The sequence below is a fragment of the Oncorhynchus nerka genome, linkage group LG6 (genome assembly GCF_034236695.1).
Source record: "Oncorhynchus nerka isolate Pitt River linkage group LG6, Oner_Uvic_2.0, whole genome shotgun sequence".
NCBI classification, from domain to species: Eukaryota; Metazoa; Chordata; class Actinopteri; order Salmoniformes; family Salmonidae; genus Oncorhynchus; species Oncorhynchus nerka.
The window spans coordinates 31,442,113-31,464,159 of record NC_088401.1 but is presented as its reverse complement, the minus strand read 5'-3'; the positions used below and the strand labels follow the sequence as shown (position 1 = coordinate 31,464,159).

At 49.8% G+C, this 22,047-nt stretch overlaps 1 protein-coding gene across 17 annotated transcripts in view; it reads left to right on the top strand.

Moving 5' to 3' along the window:
- scrib (scribble planar cell polarity protein) overlaps positions 1–22,047 on the top strand; it is a 99,432-nt gene that overhangs the window by 66,784 nt on the left and 10,601 nt on the right. For 6 of the 17 annotated variants that reach the window (XM_065019503.1, XM_065019501.1, XM_065019498.1 and 3 more), the window contains exons 12-35: positions 628–758; positions 1,319–1,444; positions 1,760–1,933; positions 2,118–2,546; positions 4,729–4,791; positions 7,298–7,387; positions 7,590–7,667; positions 7,782–8,102; positions 9,681–9,761; positions 12,455–12,718; positions 13,245–13,355; positions 13,442–13,618; positions 13,812–13,928; positions 14,049–14,237; positions 14,333–14,452; positions 14,719–14,766; positions 15,056–15,112; positions 15,379–15,459; positions 18,434–18,862; positions 19,678–19,749; positions 19,908–19,961; positions 20,784–20,849; positions 20,995–21,141; positions 21,857–21,976. In XM_065019503.1, the coding sequence (XP_064875575.1) occupies positions 628–758; positions 1,319–1,444; positions 1,760–1,933; positions 2,118–2,546; positions 4,729–4,791; positions 7,298–7,387; positions 7,590–7,667; positions 7,782–8,102; positions 9,681–9,761; positions 12,455–12,718; positions 13,245–13,355; positions 13,442–13,618; positions 13,812–13,928; positions 14,049–14,237; positions 14,333–14,452; positions 14,719–14,766; positions 15,056–15,112; positions 15,379–15,459; positions 18,434–18,862; positions 19,678–19,749; positions 19,908–19,961; positions 20,784–20,849; positions 20,995–21,141; positions 21,857–21,976 (3,545 nt within the window). The remainder of the gene's footprint in view (positions 1–627; positions 759–1,318; positions 1,445–1,759; positions 1,934–2,117; positions 2,547–4,728; positions 4,792–7,297; positions 7,388–7,589; positions 7,668–7,781; positions 8,103–9,680; positions 9,762–12,454; positions 12,719–13,244; positions 13,356–13,441; positions 13,619–13,811; positions 13,929–14,048; positions 14,238–14,332; positions 14,453–14,718; positions 14,767–15,055; positions 15,113–15,378; positions 15,460–18,433; positions 18,863–19,677; positions 19,750–19,907; positions 19,962–20,783; positions 20,850–20,994; positions 21,142–21,856; positions 21,977–22,047) is intronic. The other 11 variants (XM_065019505.1, XM_065019507.1, XM_065019504.1 and 8 more) reach the window with 8 other exon arrangements.

The window sequence follows — 22,047 nt, the reverse complement described above, 5'->3', positions numbered from 1 at the left end:
CTCTCTCACTTGCCTCTGTTCTCAGCTTTGTCCCTAGGTTTTTCCACTATTTACAGACTTTCTTTACCTCTTTCTTCACTCTCTCTCTGCATATCCTCTTTCCTTCACTCCCTCTCACATAAGGGCTACACGGTAGGCGTTTCACCTGCTACGCTGGAAGTGTAACGTTTGACCAGCGTGTGCAGAGCGCAAAAGCCACTTGATCAATTGTTCTCGGGTGTGAGCCGTGCGTCGAGATCTTGAAAATAAAAAAAACAGTCCGGGACCCGTGCCGCTTACGCCAAGGTCTCATTGAGGTGAATAGGAGCGTCTGGCGCTTGGTCACAGTTACTCGTCTAACGTAGCAGGCCAGTAACGCCCGTTAACTCCATAACGATGACCGTTTGTGTCCAGTGACGATGCTCATCTATCCTGCTGTCATCTATTGGAAGCGTAGCCTGTGTTTATAACCCAGAGTCCTCCTCGCTCTCCTGTCGCGCTCAACCCAGATTTAGTTACCATCACTTCTCCTAACATCCATTCATCCCATGTACCATCAAAACATTTTTTTTTTATCTTGTTCGTTGTTGGAGGGCCCGACTTGATTTGTAACCCAGTCCCTCTCTTGGATCCGGTCTCCCCCTACAGAGAACCTGCTCCAGAACAGTGTGGACGACAGCTGGACAGACAGCAACCTGAACCGCGTGTCTGTCATCCAGTTCCAGGAGGAGACCACCAAGCAGGAGGCGGAGGATGACGAGGCGGCCGCGGAGCGCAGGGTAAGACAAGTCAAAATACAGCTGTCTTTGTCACATGCTTACCTATTGGGCCCTTCCCAACAATGGAGAGAGACAAATTATGACACTAGTAGTACATGATGCACAATGAGTAACGAGAGAATTAATACACTGTTTCTAAATCCATTTTGTGGGTTATTTTGGCACTTTATTTGGATAGTTATGAAATGAGAGGGGGATACAGGCAGGTGGGAGAAACCGTGGGGAATGGTAGACGTGTGGATTGAACCCCGGTCGCTGATAACGAGCTTTGTTCACGTGACTCCTGCACTGCGCGAGCCAACACGTTCTAAAGTGAAGCACTCGATGGCTGGCTCTCAACTTCCTTGTCCATTCCTTTCCCACTGTGACCTCTGATCTGACAGGGCATCAGGTGAAAGTAACATGACGGAGAGGGCGTCCAGTCAGACAATCGGTCGTTGTTTCGGCAGCGTCACAAGTCCTTGGGCCTTGATTTACTGTTTGTCTGAGGAGGACTGTCTGTAATTGACGGTCTGTCGACGGACTGTCAGTCTGGGGAGTTTATTGGTGCGTGTGTGCAGGGTCTCCAGCGGCGGGCGACACCACACCACAGTGAGCTGAAGGTGATGAAGAAAGGGATTGAGGAGAGGAGGAACGAGGCCTACACTTCCAGAGCGGATGGAGAGACGGAGTCCCCTGGTGCTGAGGTACAACACGTCACCGACACGCCACAGGACATCCTACATGGCACCGTACTTGAGGTCCACGAGCACAAATATAAATAAAAGGCTGTGTCCTAAATGTCACCCTATTGACCATTTTATAGTGCACTTCTTTTGACCAGGGTCCATTTGGGACACGCAGGTACACAAAGTAAAGCATGTCCCAAGTAATAAGTGGGTTCTTTCTGGTCAGCGTCATGGGTCATTGTGTAACGTTCTGACAGCATCGGAGTGTTACCTGTTGGTCACCAATCCAGGATTCTGTTTTTCCCATTCCGCCCGTGTGATTGGTGGTTGCAGGAGAAGCGGCTGAGCGATCTGTCCAATCAGAGCCACGACTCTGCGGCGTCCAACAGCACGGCCTCGGCCAACTCCCACGAAGAGAGGCGGGGCCTGATGACCACAGATCTGGTGGGTGGGCGTGGGCCCCAGGAGGTGGAGGTGCTAGATGAGATGGAGGTGGAGTACGTAGAGGTGAGTTTCACTACTATGACAGCCAGGAAAAACTATGTACCCTGGTTTATACACTTTCTCCTGGTCAGGTCAATTAATGAATCATGCATAACAGTAACTTGAGAGATGTCCTCGTCTTGAATACAATCCCTTCCCTCCTGCTCTTTCTTTCTCCCTTCACTCACCCCATCCCCTCTCCCACCAGCCCACGGTGCACTTTGCAGAGGAGCCCATGTACCGGGGTGGGGACGAGAATGGTGACGATGAGGAGGGCGAGGATGGGGTCCCACACAGCTACGAAGAGGAACAACAGAGGCCCCAGTTCCCTACGGAGAAGCAGCGTCTGATCAGGAAGGACACGCCGCACTACAAGAAGCACTTCAAGATCACCAAGCTGCCAAAACCCGAGGCAGTGGCCGCGTTACTGCAGGGCTTCAGCCCCGACGCTCACCTGGCCCAACACCCAGCCTCGCACCACACTGCCCCCGAGGAGGAGGAGGAGGAAGAAGAGGAGGAGGAAGAGGAGGAAGGGGAGGAGTGTATGGTAACTCCACAGCGCCACAACAGGATAGAAGAGCCAGAGCTGGAGGATAGGAGTCTGCTTCATGCCAACTCCTCCCTGCAGCCGGTCAAGGTAACCTGGGCTCGTGGTGGGCTGGGGTGGGGGGTAGAGAACACATGTTTACAATATGAACATAGTCTATAAAGCCTAGTTGTACAAAACTGAAACGTACATACTATCATATCATGCAGCTATCGTGTTCAGGGCTTCATGTTTTTTTCTGATAACTTGACTAGAGTAACAGGGGTCAGCTGGTCACGCGACACTCCACGCCCTAACCATGTATCCCAATTTCAAATTAGCCAGGACAACCACGGGACTAGTTTTTCCTTTTGCGTTTTGCCCCGTGAAGCTGACAGTTGAATGAAGCTCTTGCACACCTTCTCTCTTCACGCTGACGTGTTCCTGGCCTGCAGCTCGCCTCTATGCACCCCCATAGACACGCAAGTGCATAGAAGCTCCCCGTCGATCTGTCACCATGCAACCTGCATTCGGTCTGGACTGCTGGCACTGGATGGGATATAGGAGATGACATTGCATGCCGTGTTGCTGTGCATAGGAAAAACAAACCAATGGATACGGGGATGTTTGCAAGGGATGTTTGCCGGGAGCTGTCTTATGGCTTTTGCACTAGTGCTTTTACGTTGCTCTCTCTGTCCCACACAAGCAGGTTCTGTCCTTACGTTCACAGACGGCGGCAGCCGCTATTCGGTAACTTGGTAAAAGACATAACTAACGAGTGGACTTTCTCATTAACAGCATTTGATAAACGTTTGTAAATGTCGTCAGACACACCGACGTTTTTTTAACGAACGGACAACCAGCTCGCACCCAATCAGGTGGCAGTTGTTTAAACGCTTCGGACTTTAGTCAAAGGCTACCAAATGTCTCCTTAATCCCTGGTCAAAAGTAGTACACTATACTATATAGGGAATAGGGTGCCATTTTGGACAAACACATATTATTTGATCCACACACTACCCGGACTGCTCAGAGTGGAGCTCCCTCTTGTGGCTCCTCTGAGCATCTCAAGGACTACTTATCAATAATACCCATCAAATCTGCTTAGTAAAAAGTGAAGATGATGAATCCCCAACCCCGTCAGCTGTGCACTGGCCTCCTGCTGGCCTCCTTCACCATGCCTCTGTCTGCCCACCTCAGTACTATGCTTCTCTCCGTATCATTTGCCGTCTGCTGTTGTGTTTTTAATTGGTTAATGAACTTTCCCTCACCTGCTTTCCTACATTTGTGTGTTAGTGCGAGTGTGTGGATGTGGCCCTCGACGTGTATGACTCGGGGAAGACAATTGTTGTATTCAAATGGATTATTAATCGTAATCGCCACTAGTGCTGCTAACTAATGTGCATTGAATGATGGAGGTGTGTATGTCTGTGTGTGGTGCCTGATTGCCTACCGACCATCCAGAATTTCTCTTGGCCGAGGTGGAAATGTTGAGACCCAGACAAAACGCTTTTTGTTAAATGTACACCTACAGCATGGATCAATCTCTCACCATTTTGCTGCAGATTTGACATTGAAGGGAACCACACCAATGGCTTTTCACAATTTATTTTGTGCGAGGCTGTCACCTGTCACCTCTGCAGTCACTTGGAGTACATGCAAAGCCTCTTCTTTGACGTGTTTGGATATAATGATCTGATTCCTGTTTTTGTTTTTTAATAGTACTTGTCAATCATGTTTGTAATCGATCTGAAAAACGACTGCTGCACAGTAGAAGTGTATACATGAAATGACTTTAAAGGGGAACAGGGTTTCCTGTGGTGTCTGTCTATAGGCTGGAGGGAACTTTGAGCTGGGAGCCACTGCTTTCTTTCCCCCCGCTTCTCTTTCTGAACACAAGCTGCCCTCCCCGTGTGGCCTGTAACTCACCTCATCCTGGGTCTCGAGTTTCCACCCCTGCCTGCTTCCGCTTCTGGTGGCTGGGGAGTGAGTGATGTGTGTGACCGATGTTGCCACTGTTCAAATGACCTCAACTGGCGATGAAATTGGCCATATCAAATGTAGTCCCTAGTTCAACCACTACACGATAGTGGATATGACCTTTTTTGGGTTTATCCCTGTGGCTGAGTGTGTGTTTGTGTGTGTTACTGTTTGACGTGTTTGTATGCGTGTGTGTGCGTTGTTCTGTTTTTGATTTATCCGATTTTGTTTTGGTTGGAGTATGCTTGTGTGCATATTTAGTTATTTTGGCCTCACTAATCCGCATGCCTCTCGCTGGTTCCTGTCCTAACAGGGGGTGTCATTTGATCAAGTCAATAATCTGCTGATTGAGCCTGCTCGAATTGAGGAGGAAGAGGTCTGTACTTACTCTCTCTCACTCCATCCATCCACTCCTCCCACTCTCTCTCTCGTTCCCCCACTCACTCACCCATTCACCCACCCGCTGGCTCTCAGAGGGGAACTGAAAAACAGCCCACAAAAATCCATGATTAATCCAAGCCAATCGCCAGGGAAATGCTCACCACAACTCTCCTTTGGACCACCAGCGTGATAGAACTCGAAGCGGACTAACAGAACTTGAAGGGGACCAAAATGGACAGAGGGTTTTAGGATTCAAATGTTATCTGTAACTATAAGGTTATACGAGTGTGGGTAGATTCTATCTGGGGCAAATCTGTGGTTACCATTCAATGACGTCCTTACCCCATTGTCGGGTTCTACCACGCTGTGGCTCGCCTCCCTCTTCTTCTTCTCCTCTTCTTCATCCCCCTGTTCAGGCTGAGAGGCCCTGGAGTGAATGGGCTGCTTGTGCTGCTGTCTGTGATGGAGGAGGTCCGTCTTCTTTCAGGTTTTAGTTTCTCACCAGGCACTAGCAGGGATCTGGCCCACACAGATGGAACTTCTAACCAGGACAAGTGTGTCTTCTAATAGATATCTAAAATAGTTGCCTACCTTTTTGTGAGTACATGTGCATCATGAAATAACAGTTGAATGGTATGCCAAAACCATCCGTTTCCATGGGTACCACACCGTCCACCTATCAACGTATGACAAAGAAACACTCCGGGGCTACGTCTCAAATGGCACCCTATTCCCTACATCGTGCACTACTTTTGACGTCAAAAGTAGCACACTATGTAGGGAATGGGATGCCATTTGGGACTCCGCCTGGCTCTGTACGGTGATTTCAGTCCAGAGTGTAAGCACTTTGCTCAATGATCTGCTCTGATGAATAGCTCAAGAACCACCGAGCAGCTTATCAGTTCTGTTCAGAGCTTAACATTCAATAGAGACACCAAGGATATGTGAAACACCTGACACAGTAAATACGATGGTATTTGGTTAAATGTCCGTTGTTTGGGATGGATATTTTTATTTCTGTATTAATTATGTCAATCTTCATTTTGAAATGATAGGATGTTGCCATTTGAGTGGTAGCATTACAGGTAACTGCCAAAATGAAGGAAACACCGACATCCTGGGTGCATTTCCATTCAGGATTAAACCCAGTGTTTTACCCAATAGGCTCAGACTTTTCTATTTCCGTCTGTGCGGGCTGGCACCCGTGTGTGTCTCTGGGCCATGACTCCAGCAGACCTGCTCTCACTTGGGGTCAAAGCCCAACTGGTTCTTTTCAGCTGATATTTACGGAACAATGGCTGAATGTGAACTTTAATACCTTCTCACAAAGCAACGGTCTTGATTATGCCGAGGTTCTTGATTCTGCTCTTCTCAAGTCCTCACTGTCAGCCCTAGCTATGGAAACAACTGTTTCCCCAGTATAACGGAAGTGTAACATTGTTAGCCAAAGTGTCTCAGGGCGTTGGGGCACCACGAGCCAGAACAGCTTCAATGCACCTTGGCATAGGTTCTGGAACTCTATTGGAGGGATGCGACACCTTTCTTCCACGAGAAATTCCATCATTTTGGTGATTTTGTTGATGGTGGTATGTACCTCCGTAATGGCATAAGTATTTTTGATCATTCATTTTGTTAAAATGACCTTCAAAGATGTAACAGTGTTCATAATGGAGGGATTGTGTGACTCTGATTTATGGAGGAATCCTTGGTGAGTGACCACTTCTGGTGAGGATGCCTGTGGATTGGTTGGCATGTGCCCGTGTTTGCATTTTGCGCCGGTGACAACGAGTTTGTGAGAGAACGGAGCCTTGTCGTCGTTGACGACCCAACGGAATCACCCTCCGCTACCCCCCCACCCCCCCACCAACGCAGCACTTTCACTCTTTCTCTTTCTTTCCTCTCTCGCTCCCACTTATCTTTCACCCCCCACTCTGCATGGCTTACGCAGACAGCATTCACACACCCAGTTCAGACCCATACATGTTATGATTCGTAGTGTCTCGTGTGTACCCCCCCCCTCTCTCCCGTTGTGACTGTTCCATGACATAGTATTGTGTTACATACAGCCCCCTCAAATACACACCTCCGTGCTAGTGTCTGAAACTGTTTTTATGTCCAGAGGAATATGTTTGTCCAGTTGTTTCACTGTGTGTCTTTGGGCTAATGTCAATGCATTGTGATATGATGGGTAATTAGTTTTGTACTACTTGTTTTAATGATACTGCTTTCTTCCTGTTTCAACGGCAAAATGGAAGCCTTTTGATAAGTCAATGTAGCTACTCTGCAATGTGAGATGCAAGGCAACACGCTCTTGTCTATTCCCCCTCATTCAACATACACTTGAGTTGAGTTTAGCCCCGAGACCAGAGTAGCCCCTGTCTTGTCTTGTCTGTGTCAATGCCGCAGTCCTCCCTCTTGTCCCAGCCTATCTATCTGACGATAGGGCTGTTGTATGGGGGCGTCTCCACTCATTGCGCTGACCCCCTCTCCTCCATTTCCAGCACAACCTGACCATTCTACGGCAAACTGGGGGTCTGGGCATCAGCATAGCCGGAGGAAAGGGATCCACACCCTACAAGGGGGATGATGAGGTGAGGGCCGAGGACCGCTGTGGACACTCCTAAATGTACAGATGGGCTGCGTTCCATATTCCCCTTTTACTGCTCTACAGGGCCCGGTTCAAAAGTAGTGCACTTACATGGGGAACAGGGTACTATTTGGGAAGCTTTCCTATTCTGCGGACCTATTGGGCCTTGTGACTGTGTACGAGAGTCTGTCTGTCTGTCCCTCCAGGGCATCTTCATCTCCAGGGTGTCTGAGGACGGACCTGCAGCCCGGGCTGGGGTCAAAGTGGGAGACAAACTTCTCGAGGTAAAGTCTGCACGCACGATAAGATGTTGCATTCATGGTTTACATGAACAGGCCTTTTGACTGTAGAGAGAGAGAGAGCCATGTGAACCATGGTATCTGCTCCCTCCCTCTCAGGTGAACGGCGTGGCCCTCCAGGGTGCTGAGCACCACACGGCGGTGGAAGCCCTGCGCAGCTCGGGCACCGCCGTCTCCATGAGCGTCATCCGGGAGCACATGGTGGAGCCGGAGAACGCCATCACCACCACGCCGCTGAGGCCTGAGGACGACTACTTCCCCCGGGAGAGACGGGCCAGCGGGCTGCCCTTCTGCATGGAGGCCAGCTCCCCCGCAGGCCCCCGACACAGGCGGTCTACCTGCCTGGTCCGCAACGACAAGGGCCTGGGCTTCAGCATCGCCGGGGGCAAGGGTTCCACAGCCTACCGCACGGGGGACTTGGTGAGAGAGACACGCGTCCTTAGTGTACAGCAGACACAGAGACACACACGTACCTGCTGAATGTACAGCAGACACAGTGAGACATGCCGTAGAGATTCCATATCTAGGTCGTGTGGTGGAGGAATATTGTGCGTCGTTTCATCCCTGATGAATACTTAATCCCTTCGTGGTGAAACACAGTGTGTGGTGTCAGGTTGTCCCACATCACAAGCCAACGGCACCCTCTAACTGCAGTAGCTACAGCATTACAGGGAGAAGTCTAGTCAGGAGTGGTAGGTTTCCTACCTATTTCTGTTTAATGCCCCGTCATAGCCTTCAACCCCTCCAAGGTTTCCATCATTCTGACAGCCACTTTTCCACTCTAGACGTTTTACAGCCATCGCCAAGGAGACCGATATGAATAGCGAGCCTTGACACCTGATAGGTCCTGTGTAACTGGGATGTGGTTATTTTATTTGGGGGGTCACCGCATTGGCCACATTCAAGGCTACATGTCCTGTGCGTTACGGCTCTCAAACAGACCCCCACAGCCCAGGGAGACGCCACGGACAGGAACTGAGACGCACGTTCACCGCTGGAGTCTGTAAGTTATGTTGTGCCTTTTCTGGAAGGGATCAAGATGGTCTCTGTTGAGGCGGGCTAGGAGTAGGCCTGCACTTTGTCTGCACGTGTCCATGTTTATTATCTAATCATAGTCACTTCACCCCCACCTACGTGTACAAATGACCTCAACTAGCCTGTACCCCCGCACACTGACTCAGTGCCCCCTGTATATTGCCTCGTTATTCTTATTGTGTTACTTTTTTATTATTACTTTAGTCTACTTGGTAAATATTTGTCTTAACTCTTCTTGAACTGCGCTGTTTGGTTAAGGGCTTGTAAAGTAAGCATTTGGCGGTTAACTCTACCCTTGTTGTGTTCGGCGCATGTGACAAAGTTTGATTTGCTCGTTTGTAAGTCCAACGAGGAGTTTGGTCATCCTTGCAGCTCGTGGAACTCTCTTCTTCAGGCAAAGGGACTGGAGGTCTCAGTGTCACCGCGAGGCGGCGACTCTGTTGTCCATGAGGTGTTACTGGTCTGTAGCCTTAGCCACCTCTGAACTTTGTTTTACTGCAGTAGGATAGAATTATTACCATTTTTGTTGAGTGCGACCTCTCAATATTTTGTATACCTTTTTCAGCTAAATATTGGATTTGTTTGCGTAGTTGTTGGTAGTGGAGTGTAATAAAAAATGCATGATGGTGTTCTTGTGCTCACAACTACCACAGAAATACTTCTGAACAAGCCCAAGTCAACTATTGAGAGCAGCATTAGACTAGTGACCGTGAATATAGGCGTGCAAGGCTATATTTTGTCCTGGCTGTGTGAAGTAGTCGTTACGGGACGTCCCCTGCTGACCCTGTGGTAACCGCCATCCCAGAATAGACTGACTGGCAGTGATGGAGCTAGCAGAGCATTGTTGCGCCAGTCTCACCCCCTACCCTCCCTGGGTGACCAGGTACACAGCTAGCAGACACGTCACTGTAGGTTAAACCGAAGGGCGTCGCATTATGATCTGTCTCCTGTCCGTCTCTTCAGGGGATCTACATCTCCCGAATCGCAGAGGGAGGGGCGGCCCACCGAGACAGCACACTCCGCGTCGGAGACAGGGTCATCACTGTGAGTACTGCTTCACTCCTCTGTTTTTAGCCCCACGGAGCCGTCCCAAATGGAATCCTATTCCCTGTGTCGTGCACTATTTCTGACCAGGAGAATAGAGCCATTTGGGACCTCACCAATGCTTTTCTCTCCTCTCTCTCGCCCCCATCCTCCTGTCTTCATTTAAATTATTTGGTTTTTCATGCCAATGTTTCAGTTGAACTGTTAACATACACATTTGAGTCATTTAGCAAGCACTGTTTTCCAGAGTGACTTACTGCGTAGTGAGTCCATTCAACTATGTTGAAATGAAGGCTGCCTGTTCTTTTTGAAACTGTGACCGATGGTTTTGATCAGCTACTGCCGTAGTGAAAGACAACTCTTTCCCACCCCTATTATTCCATTTGGTTCACTTTTAGTGAAGGTATCATGCAACACTTACTGCAGCAAAGTATTCCGCTTTACACTGTTATGATCCCCAAGTCTAGTCCTGTCTTAAGATGAATTGGACTAACTTTGGTTCGGTCCGTGTCAACTTCCTGCAGAACACCACCAAGCCAAGCACACACACGTTCGACAACCAAGCGCGCGCTCACCGGTTGCTCCTTCCAAAACAAACACCACTACAATGACAACTAACACTCATCCCACTTGAGAGAATTGGGCCTCTGCTTGTCCTGTGCTGCTGCTGCCAGCCCATCTAGGCTGTGTCCCAAATAGTGCTCTATTCCCTGTGGGCTCTGGTCAAAAGCAGTGAGCTATATAGGGAACCATTTGGTATGCAGCGGCTGGACTAACGTGACCTTAGCTGATATGTATGTGATTGACAGCTTGAAGCCAAGGTTCCTGCTGCATGCTGCTTCACTGTGTGCCTCTTTTCTTTGGCATCGTAGTGGTGTTCTCATTCTGTAGCACGGTCTTGCCAGAGTTGCATGTACCCTCATGCCCATACCTATGACCGTGGTCCATTGGCTACAAAGATAGGGCCTTGATATGATTTTGTGCAGGCTCCTGCAGCTTTTCTATAGTTTTTTTTCCTGAACCAATCTCGATTCATTCAATCTGAACATTTGTTAACCTCAGTCACGTTTGTGTGCGGTGTGGTGGCCTCGTCCCCTATCTGTCTACTCCTGTGTCGTTCTCTGAATCATAACCGTTCCTCTTTCTCTCTCCCAAATCCTCTTCTCCCTCCTCCTATTTGAGGGGGGATCATAAACTGGCTCTAAGAATGTTTCTGTTTCTACCTACTCTCTGCTTCTTGTACTCTTTCTTTCTCTCCCCCCTCTATTTCTCGCGCTCTCGCCACCTCTCTCGCTCTATCTTTCTCTACCTCTCTCGCTCTCTCTCTGCATGGCCACTAATGCACAATGCGTCTCCTTGCCTGTTGGGTGTGGTGGCATGTATTGCCATAGCGGCAGCCACAGTAAGCATATCAGCCAATGGTAAGAGCCGGTACTGTATGGTCAGCGCTGGCTTCTGTTTGTCACTTGGACCAATCAGCCACTTTTTCTTCAATCACTCAGGACCTCGTTTATGTAAGTTTACAGACTGCAATCCATCCTCAAATTCCCCCTGCAAAGTAATAGGATAGTTGACCATTTCTGCAGCTTAAGACCAGGTCTAGGAGCAGTACTGAGATGGAGCTGTATCACTCGGCCCTGTAGAGAACTATTAACGACGCTGCGTGCCGTTGCTGACTCAATCAGCCCATTTGGCAGTTATCATATGATGTTGCCCTATGTGTTTTTCAGTGAGCAAGGCAGCTGGATAGAATGGACATAAGTCTGGTTGGCCAAAGACTTAAATATAGTATATTGCGTTGACAGGACTTTTTAGGACTACTTTTTTTAGACTTTTTGAGATTTGGAATATTGGCGAAAGGGTTTCTCCTACTGTAGCTCCCAGGAGAAGCTCCTCTCTGCTAGCTTTCCCTCTGCTCCTCCCTCTCTCTCCTCTGCTCCTCCCTCTCTCTCCTCTGCTCCTCCCTCTCTCTCCTCTGCTCCTCCCTCTCTCTCCTCTGCTCCTCCCTCTCTCTCCTCTGCTCCTCCCTCTCTCTCCTCTGCTCCTCCCTCTCTCTCCTCTGCTCCTCCCTCTCTCTCCTCTGCTCCTCCCTCTCTCTCCTCTGCTCCTCCCTCTCTCTCCTCTGCTCCTCTCTCTCTCTCTCCTCTGCTCCTCCCTCTCTCTCTCCTCTGCTCCTCTCTCTCTCTCTCCTCTGCTCCTCCCTCTCTCTCTCCTCTGCTCCTCCGTCTCTCTCTCCTCTGCTCCTCCGTCTCTCTCTCCTCTGCTCCTCCCTCTCTCTCTCCTCTGCTCCTCCCTCTCTCTCTCCTCTGCTCCTCCCTCTCTCTCTCCTCCTCTCCCCTCCTCTCTCTCCTCTGCTCCTCCCTCTCTCTCTCCTCTGCTCCTCCCTCTCTCTCCTCTGCTCCTCCCTCTCTCCCTTCCGCTGTATGGGTGTTTGCTCCTGGTGTCTTCAGTTCTCACACACACACATGCTCTCAAACACTCAGGCTTTCTTTGGTACGGAACATCTCAATGTACTATATTGAGCGATGATTTGCAGCTTTATGGAAACGTGATGTTCGTCTACTCCGTAATGACATGAGTCTGAACACATGGCTCTCCGCCCTCACCGAGCCTCCAGTCCTGAGTGTCACACACTGTGGTTGGTCAGTCAGCCTACTGATTCCCGCCCTCATTGGTTGTGCCGTTGGATTCAGATCAATGGTGTAGACATGACAGAGGCCAGGCATGACCAGGCAGTAGCGCTGCTTACCGGCACCTCCCCCACCATCGCCCTCCTGGTGGAGCGTGACCAGGCCGAGCCGGGCACCGCAGGGGGCTCCCCGGGCCTGTCCCGCGCCCGCGCCCACTCCCCCCCGCCCCCAGAGCCCTCCGACTCGCCCGATCAGGAGGAGGGCAACGACGACTCGCCCCACGGGACCCACCTGAGCCGGCCGCTGCAGGACGAGTACCCCATCGAGGTGAGTCTGGGGGAAGAGGGGGAAGATGGTACAGTGTGGTGAGGGTGGTGGTTAGTTACCACGAAGGACCTTCAGGTTTATTCCAGTTTTAATGCCTTCTCATTTGGCCTTTATCTCAACTGCTCTCCAGCTCCAGAGACGATGGTGCACGGTACGAAGACTTAGTCCTAACCTAAGTTAAATACAGTATGCTAGGATGTTTTAGTGGGGCCCAGTGAAATGCTGTATTATTCACTGAGTGAATAATACCAAGAAGTGGAGTCTGTTCCATTGACTAAGAGCTTAGGCCTGTGTCTTGTCTCATTTACAAGTAGATATGGTAGTTCCATAGATGGTTTGTGGTCTTGTCAAATAGGGGGGTCTCTCTGTAAGGTTTTGAGTTGAAATGTGTATTTGGTATTTGTCTGCTCTGATGTTTTGCTCCAGATGCTGTATTTCTGGTGCCTCTGTCCTATTCAAAGTCCCTGAAATAAAACTTTATAGACCACACTGTTTACGTTAGTCACTTCACTTCGTCTCCTGACAGGAAGTGATGTTGGTGAAGGCGGGCGGCCCTCTGGGACTGAGCATCGTGGGTGGCAGCGACCATGCCAGTCATCCGTTCGGCGTCAGCGAGCCCGGTGTCTTCATCTCGAAGGTGGCTCGCTCGCTCTTCTCTCATATATTTTCCCTGCTCCCATGTTTCCTGGTTTGTGTATCTCACCCTCTGTCTGCCTGTGCTAGGTGATCCCACATGGCTTGGCGTGTCAGAGTGGGCTGCGGGTCGGGGACAGGATACTGGAGGTGAACACCATCGACCTGCGCCACGCCACCCACCAGGAGGCTGTTAAAGCCCTGCTCTCTAACAAACAGGAGATCCGCATGCTGGTGCGCAGGGACCCCTCACCGCCGGGGATGCAGGTGACGTCTCGTAAACACACATGTACACGGAAATAGGCCTACGCGCGCACGCACACACACACACACACACACACACACACACACACACACACACACACACACACACACACACACACACACCTTCTGTCCCCTTCTCCACACACACACACACACACACACAGTCCCATATCCTGATCTATGTGTCCCTATACAGGAGATAGTGATCCAGAAGCAGACTGGAGAGAAGCTGGGCATCAGCATACGTGGCGGTGCCAAAGGCCACGCTGGCAACCCTTTCGACGCCACCGATGAGGGCATCTTCATATCCAAGGTACCTTTAGGCATTATGTCTTGTCTTTCTCACCGGGTCAACCAGTACCCCAATATAGATGGTTTTACCATTAGTGGTATTGTCTTATTCCCCCCCCCACCCCTGCATTGCCCGCTGTAGGTGAGCTCCAGTGGTGCAGCGGCCAGAGATGGCCGTCTGCTGGTGGGCATGCGGATCCTGGAGGTGAGCAACCACAGCCTGCTGGGCATGACCCACACGGAGGCCGTGCGCGTGCTCCGCGCCGTGGGAGACACCCTGTTCATGCTGGTGTGTGACGGCTTCGACCCAGGCAACGCTGCCGCCATAGAGGTAAGGGAAACTGACCTCCATTCCGGGTTGTTAATGACCCTTAGTTGCAGAGTCTGATTCAAAATGGACGCTGTGTTTATTGTGCGTCTTCACAGGCGTCGCCGGGCATCATTGCCAACCCGTTTGCGGCGGGCATCGTGCGTAAGAACAGCATGGAGAGCATCTCCTCTATAGACCGAGACCTGAGTCCCGAGGAGATGGACATCCTACAGAAGGTGAGAATAATATGACGCAGAAAGCAGGTGTGAGGTTCTGCTCTCAGGCTACAATGGATGGTGGTCGGTGCACAAGCCATGACCAGGTAAAACCAAGGAGGCAGAGATGCGAAAAATATACTACATTTAAATCCACGCTCCAGAGAATAACACAAGGTGCTAGTGCAAAGTGATTAACAAAATAAGGAGCGTATGTTTCCTCAAACGCATAACAGATTGGATGCCCGTTAATATGAAACAGTTTGACCTAAAAATGTATTTCCTAGGAGGTGGAGATGGCGCGCGAGACGTCCCAGTGGGAGAGAGAAGAGGTGGTGAGTGAGACTACGTAGCCAAGTCCTCCCACGCATGCCTTTTCTGCTACTGTGGCAAATAAACGGAGCACTTCTCTAATGTGTGTGGGTTCTATCCTTTCTCTCCTTTTATCTTCTTTCTTATCCCCACTCCCTTTCTCCTTACCCCCACAATGTGTCTGGGTCGTCCGTACACCATCTCCACTCATCCCACCTTCACTCATTTCACCCTCATTCTCTATAATTACACGTGTGTGTGTGTGTGGCTGGGTGTCCTCCTCCTCTACACCTCCCCCTTTTCTCGATGAAGGAGCGCATGCGCTTGGAGCGTGAGGAGGCTACTCGCCTGCTAGAAGAGGAGACCGAGGTGAGACTGATATCCCCTGGGCCTCCGAGTCCTCAGCTCAACCAACCATCTCCCTACCAGAGAGGGGACATCTCCAGTCCGGAAGAATTTACTATAATATTTGGATTGGAATGTTCTGGAAACTTTTGCTTCAATACATATTTATGTAATGACGAAGTAGCTTTGGTCAGTTACTGAGTGACACATGAGAGTAGTGTGACAGGAAGTGTTGGTCGTCCGTCCGTCCCCCCCCAGTAGGTCTGACACTCAACCTTCTGTTCCCTCAGAACCTGGGCACTGGACCTCTGAATCTGGACTACCGGACGCTGGCTGCACTGCCCACCACCGCTCTGCAGAAGGTCAACAGGGTAAGTTGAAGTTAACAATTTAAGGATTTTACTTGAAAGGTAACGCAACCCCCATTTTGTTGATTACGGGGAAATGATGAGGTAACTCTTATATAGCCTGTGATTCCTGACTAAGGCTGTGAAATGCCTGGGTTGAAATGCCTGGACTTGTTTGCTGACTATCTTGGAAATGGCCCCATTGCGACCAGAATAGACCTCCCTGTGGAATCTGCCCTGTTTATCTTCCCAGGAAACTCTGTGACCAGAGGCCAAGCAGGTGCCTCTGGAGGCCAGGGGGAGAATGTTGAAACTGCCCCCCCCTCTCCATGTTCACAACTTTGACTCCTGCGTTTCTCGCCAACGTCTTGGGCGTCCTGTCTAGCGTACGCCAGGCCCAAAGAATCGACAGCGTCTGCAATGCAACCTAACCATTCCGTTGAATTCTGTGACGTGATGATGAGGAACTGCATCCCAAAACGGGATCCATTTGTATTGTTAATGGAGACGATTACTGTTGCACTGCAGGTTGTGCTAATGGTGCGTCCACCTTGGCATAAAGACATCGCCTAAAGAAGAAGAAAAAGCCAGAGGCGAATGGAAGAGCGAGTACACGAAGAAAAACTAAAGGCTGCACAGGAATGTACATCATCTGCTGGGATGGAGGGAAATTATGCTGCCAAAATGGTTGGTAGCTGGTACAGTAAAAAGCACTGGAGTCTCTGGGTTGATTTGGGGGAGGGGGACAGCTGCCCCCAACACCACCCAGACTCTGCTCGGGTTATTTTAAACCTGGCTGAGATTGGAGTCGGAGGGGTGCGGACAAAAGAGGGAGGGAGAGTGTCCCAACGTGGGTTCTCGGTCATTCAGTCAGTGTCCCTGGAAGAGTTTGGTCTGAGTGAAGCTACGACACCCCTGGTCCCTCCAGCCCACAGTGAGTATAGGGACAGTGCCAGACAGACTGCGGGTCGACTGTGCTCTACTTTGTGTCTTTCTCTCTTTGTCATCCTATCTTTCTCATTTCTTGTGCGTTTCCTTCCTTGGTCTATTCCTTCGTACATTGAGATGCTCTCTGGACCGTCTTTGTGTCAGTTCTGTGTTCCAGCTCCATGTGTGAACGGCAGCCATTTTGCTAACGATGTGAATGACTTAAGGATTTATGAGCTGACAAGGTGCTGACTTTGGCCGTCTCAGGCCGGTCACTGTTTTAGAGTCTGCATAGATAAATGAATAGGCAAGGCTATAGTTTGCTAAAATTGCTATTTTTTATTTTTTTGAGTTAGATATTTATTTTCTCTTTATGCCATAGTGGTTAAGCTATTTTACTAAGCCATGGGGCTTTTCTGCGAACGCTAAATATATATACATATGTATGTGGGTGTGTGTGTGGGTGTGTATATATATATATATATATATATATATATATATATATATATACTTCTGCAGCTGTTCTTGCATTATGGCTATGCATTACAGTTGGAATGAGGACCACTGGGTTCAATGACCAGAAGATTATTAGTGCTTCTTGGCATTAAAATTATGCGGTAAACAGGATTGTCTCTTAATTAACCTTACTTGGCTCCAGCCTTTCCCTGGGTAACGTGTGTTGGTCGTCCCCCCCCAGCTGTCTTCTGAGCCTGTGCCAAAAGGGTACGTGTTCACATTCCACCCCAGCGGGTGACCCCACTGACCTCCAATACTATAGGCGGCATTTTTACCGGCATGTCCGCCAAGACAATGTGTCACAATTCAAGACTACATGTATTCTTAGTGACGCCATTTGGATTGTCACGACACGTCAAGGCCATTGTCGTGGAATACACGTGACTATCTCGTTCTGAAGTAACTAAGCCTCGTCCGACTTTAAGCAATGGCATATTTTGCACATTACATTTTGAGTTGATCGAAACCTGTGTTGCCTGTGGAACACACTCTGTGACGCCACGTTCTGGTTAAAGAAGATTTGTTTAATCCAAGGACCTTAATCCACAGTTGTGTGCGGTTTTGTATCTAGTTACGCATGAAGCCCGGCATCGTGGTCTGCTTCTGGTAATGAGCTCTCTGTTGTCCTGTATGTGGAGTGTATTGAGGCCTGATTCGTAATGTAAGGAGTAAACTGGAGCCTATGTGTTCTGTCCAACTGTACGGATGGCGTTTTGGTTTATTGAAGACGGTGGCAGGGAAGACTGCTCCAGTGTTAATGTGAGCGTAACTAGAAGGCTAGATGAACCTTTATCTTCTGGTATAACGGGAATCAAGAAACTCCTCTCCTTCTCCCCAGATGAAATTAACTGTCACATGGGCTGTGCTCCTCCCTTATACACTGAAAGCCCTTCTGCATTAGAGATGTTTTGCGCACGACCTGGACGGTAGGTATTTGAGATGTGTGTAGGGCTGAACATTATTCCAGATATTCCGTTTGGAAAATTCCCAAAATCAGAAGGGAATAAGCAGGAAATCTGGGTTTTCCGGAATACCTGGGGACTTTTGGCAAAATTACTGAAATTTTGCAGCTGTATTTTGGACGCTGACTAGGCTGTGGATGTGTCGTACGGCCTGTTTTCTGAGGATGGCGGTAGCACTATGTGCTGGTCCACACATGGGTTTTGTGTTTGATGGCTCTGATATCTGGCCTGCCAGAGTGTAAAGTGGGTCGAACTCTGAGATTAGCTGCGTGTCTATTTTAGCATTTTACACAACACTGCTCCCCATATCTGTTATCCCATCTGTCTCCACCTCCTTTTCCTCCAGTCTTTATCTCATTTCTTAACATGTGCAGATCAGTCTCCATCTCTTATCTAGCTTGGACTTTACCTTCTGTATTTCCACCTTCTCTGTATTTCCCTCACGTCTTTATTTATCGGTCTCTTTCTCTTCCTCAGTTCCCTCTTTCCCTCCCCCTTTCTGTGTTTTATCTGTATCCTTCTCTGTTCTGATTTCTATTTTCCTATGCCTTTATCCCTCTCTCTCTCTCTCTCTCTCCCTGGCTCCTCCTCAGTTCGCTCCCTCTGTCTGTGTGACTGCCTTCATGGAGGCCCCCCTGCAGACCCAATGTTCTGCCCTCTTAGAGCCCCTGGGCTTTGGCCTGGGGCAGCCCTCCACCTCCCTCTACCACGTGGACCCCCATGCTCTGCCTCAGTCCTGCCCCACTATGATCACAGAGGCCGAGCACCTCTACATGTCCCAGCACTCTCCCAGTCCCGCCATCACCTCCAATCAAGAAGCAGCTAGACAGGAAGCCCCGCCTACCGGTGAAGATGAAGAGGAGGAGATTCTGGTGGACTCCCAGCCAATTAACTTCAGCGAGAACCCCTTCCTGGTGGCCAATCGCAAGGGAAAGGGCCGCCCCCCCTCGGAGTGTATCCTATCAGGGCCTCCCATGGGCTACGGGAGCGGCGGCAAGTTGCAGCCCTGGTTGTTCAGCAAGGCAAGCGGCCGGCCTGCCTGCGTGTGTGGGTTCTAGCCAGCATGGTGTGTGGCACAGTGTAGGAGTAGTTCTTCCCTTTGTCTCTGCGCACCAATAGAAATGTTTCAGATAAGAGTTTATGAGATGTGTTTTTGAGTTTTCCATTGTAACTTAACCATTAGGGTAATAAACTGATCCGACTTATTTTCGTGGCGTTTCTCCCTGTAGTCAAGGATACACGCGTGCTATTGTATGACCTCATTGCTAATCACCAACCAGCCAAGATGACTTGAATGACCGAGATGTGTAAAAGTCACCTGTTTTGATGGCTGTCTCCTTCACTAACCCATTGAAAATAACCATGAGCAATTGAGCATGTGACTGTTGGAATTGAGATGGAGAAATGTCCTGCTATGAATGAGTGTGGGAGTGCAGAGCGCAGCAGGGACTCTGCAGTGACAACGTTCCCGCTAGAAGTCCTGGACTGGTAGGAATGTCCACTCAACAGCTGCGAGGAGGAACTCGAGCCTCAATCCTAAACATCTCAAGTATGAGTTTGAAAGGAACGGTAACCATGGTACAGTAGAGACACATGCTAAAGTGCATGGTGCCCAGCGGTAGCTGCTTGTTGACTGATATGAGAAGTGTATGTGCTCAAGGACATGTCTGCTAGTATTTGCTGCACCAATAGGTTTGCAACAATCTGGTGGCTTTCCCAGAAGTCCCACTGTTGTCCAGAAATCCTGGTCTTAAGTGTTCCACAATAAGCAGGAAAGTAAAATAGGTAAAAGCTAGGACAGCTGCTAAATCTCTGTCTCTCGCTGTGTGTTGTCTAGGCACCCTCCACTGAGCACCCCAGGACAGACAGTCCCATTAGAGATGCCCCCTACTCACCTAGCACACAACCGGTAAGTCCACCCCACCTTCAACAAATCCTCTCATTGACACCTCCGCTTTCATCGCACCTATTTATGTTTTCCCATAAGTCACTTCAGAGAACAGGGTAGATAGCATTGAGGTACCCTACCTGCTGGTTCACCCTCTTCCTCCCTCCTTCCCTCCCTAGCCCAGTGCTCATTCCTCCACCAGTTCCCTGTGTGCAGGCAGGGAGACCCGCTTCGTAAGTGGTCTGCTCTGGCCTGGCTTTGTCCGCTCAGCTTCCATAGACTACCACCAGTAGAGTCTGATCCGTTTGCCATTGTGTCAGCTGTTTTTAATGAGCTGTACTACAGCAGAGCTATACTACATGTGTGACTGCTGAGCTTGCCATAGCCACGTATTACTGACGCTTTCTCTGCTTCATGCAGTATTCGACTGGTTGAAACCCCAAATGGTGCCCTATTGCCTTTTTTATAGTGCACTGCTTTTTACTAGGGCCCATAGGGAATAGGGTGCAGTTTGGGATGCGCGCTCTGTTTTTGTAGACTCAGATTCTCTCCCTGTTCAGGACCCTACCCGAAACCTGTGCCTTTTTAATTCTAGCTTGGCTGGAATGTGTAAGGAACCCTGAGCTTTGCAGTGAAAACCATGTTGAAATATGTTCACCAAGTATTGGAATGTGTTCTGAGCTACTGCAGGTTGTTCCGTTTCAGAACAGATGTGTTCCAGAATTCAGAGCTAGAGTTAATTTTACATCGTCAGGGTAGTAGTGGCGAAAGCGTTTCCGTTCTGCATGTATGTTTGTGTGAGAACCATGTTCTTCGCCATGCCTGCATCTTGAAAGCGCCAGGGTGAAATATCCTCTAGGTAAAGATCTAGGATCAGCTTCCCCTTCTCCAATCCTAACCTGAACCATTAGTGGACAAAATGGCAAACGATCAAACGACCACGATCAGCATCTAAGGGCAACTTCACCCTATGTTGAAATGCTAGCATCGGGGTGTGTGACTTGTCATGTAAGCCATCGTGTCAGCTCCATGCATTCTGCTGTGTTTTCTTTCAGGCAAGCATTCATTTCCCCCCCACTGCACTGCCTGCCAAGAATAACTCTCCATTGAGTCCCTATGAGGTATTGACCTTCGATCTAGCACGTATGGGTGGGGCAAGATCTGTGCTCTCATTGACTTTCATTGACAGTAAGCATTTCTAGTCCTTTCGCACTGTTGAGACTATATTGAAGTTGTTAACATTTTAGTTGTGGTTTTCCCTTCTAGACGAGGCCGGGTTCCATCCAGCCACTCTCTCGTGGTGGCGGGCGGCCAAGCACCTCGCCAGGCACTCCGGACGGGCACAGCAGAGACGGGCACAGCAGTCCCAACCCCTTCCAGCATGGCCCCTCTCCCATCAACTCCCAGACCTCTGTAAGACCCCTCACCACCACGTAGGGTGAGGGTGAGACCCCCCCCACACCCCTGTTCTGCCGTCTCAAAAACCGGTGCCTCACTGACTCACAGCAGTGTCACGAATGCTAATTGCCCCAAAAAAATGTCAACATGATTTCATACCATTTCGGAAGCTACTTACCAAAGAGTTTGAATTGGGTCCCTGTCCCTGCATTCATTCGCACACAGGAACTCAAAGTAATAGCGCTGTTGTTGAAGACGAGCTCTGTGAAAGTGGACCTGCATTCTCAGCCTAACTCGCTGCGACTGTAGCCAGAGACAACCAATTGCACACAGGGGAGTTCTGGAATGTTTGTTTCAATCCATCTGGTGATTGGGCTAACCCCGCGGCATCAACCCTCAGCTTTTAGTCAGCTATGGGTTGAATCTCAACCATCTCCCAGTTTCCTGTATAGAAGGTTATTATCGCTGCCGAGTTGTGCACATTACCTGAGTGCCATAGCTTCAACAAGGCAGGCACATCCTCATCCGCCCAGCCCTACTGTCTGTCTCGAAACATCCCCCTCATGTCATGGTCTGTCTCCCACCTACCTGTTCTTCCACTTTCTTCTTCAGCTTGGCTGTTTTATCTCATAGTCCCTCTCCTTGTCTTGATCTGTCTCCTCCTCCTTCCCTATGGCTCCTCCCACTTCATGGACCTCCCTCTCTTGCCTCCTGACCCCCCACCCCCCAGCTGCAGCCTCGTGCCCCCTCCCCTGACACAATCGATGAGTTCTCCCTGAACCCCAAGCAGGCATACAAGGCGTTTGCCGCCGTGCCTCACTCGCTGGCCATGCTGGAGCCGCCGCTGCAGGTAGGCAGGTTGCCCCGCCCATGCACCCCCTGGGTCCCAACAAGCATGCTGTGGTGATCGTCTTCACCGTT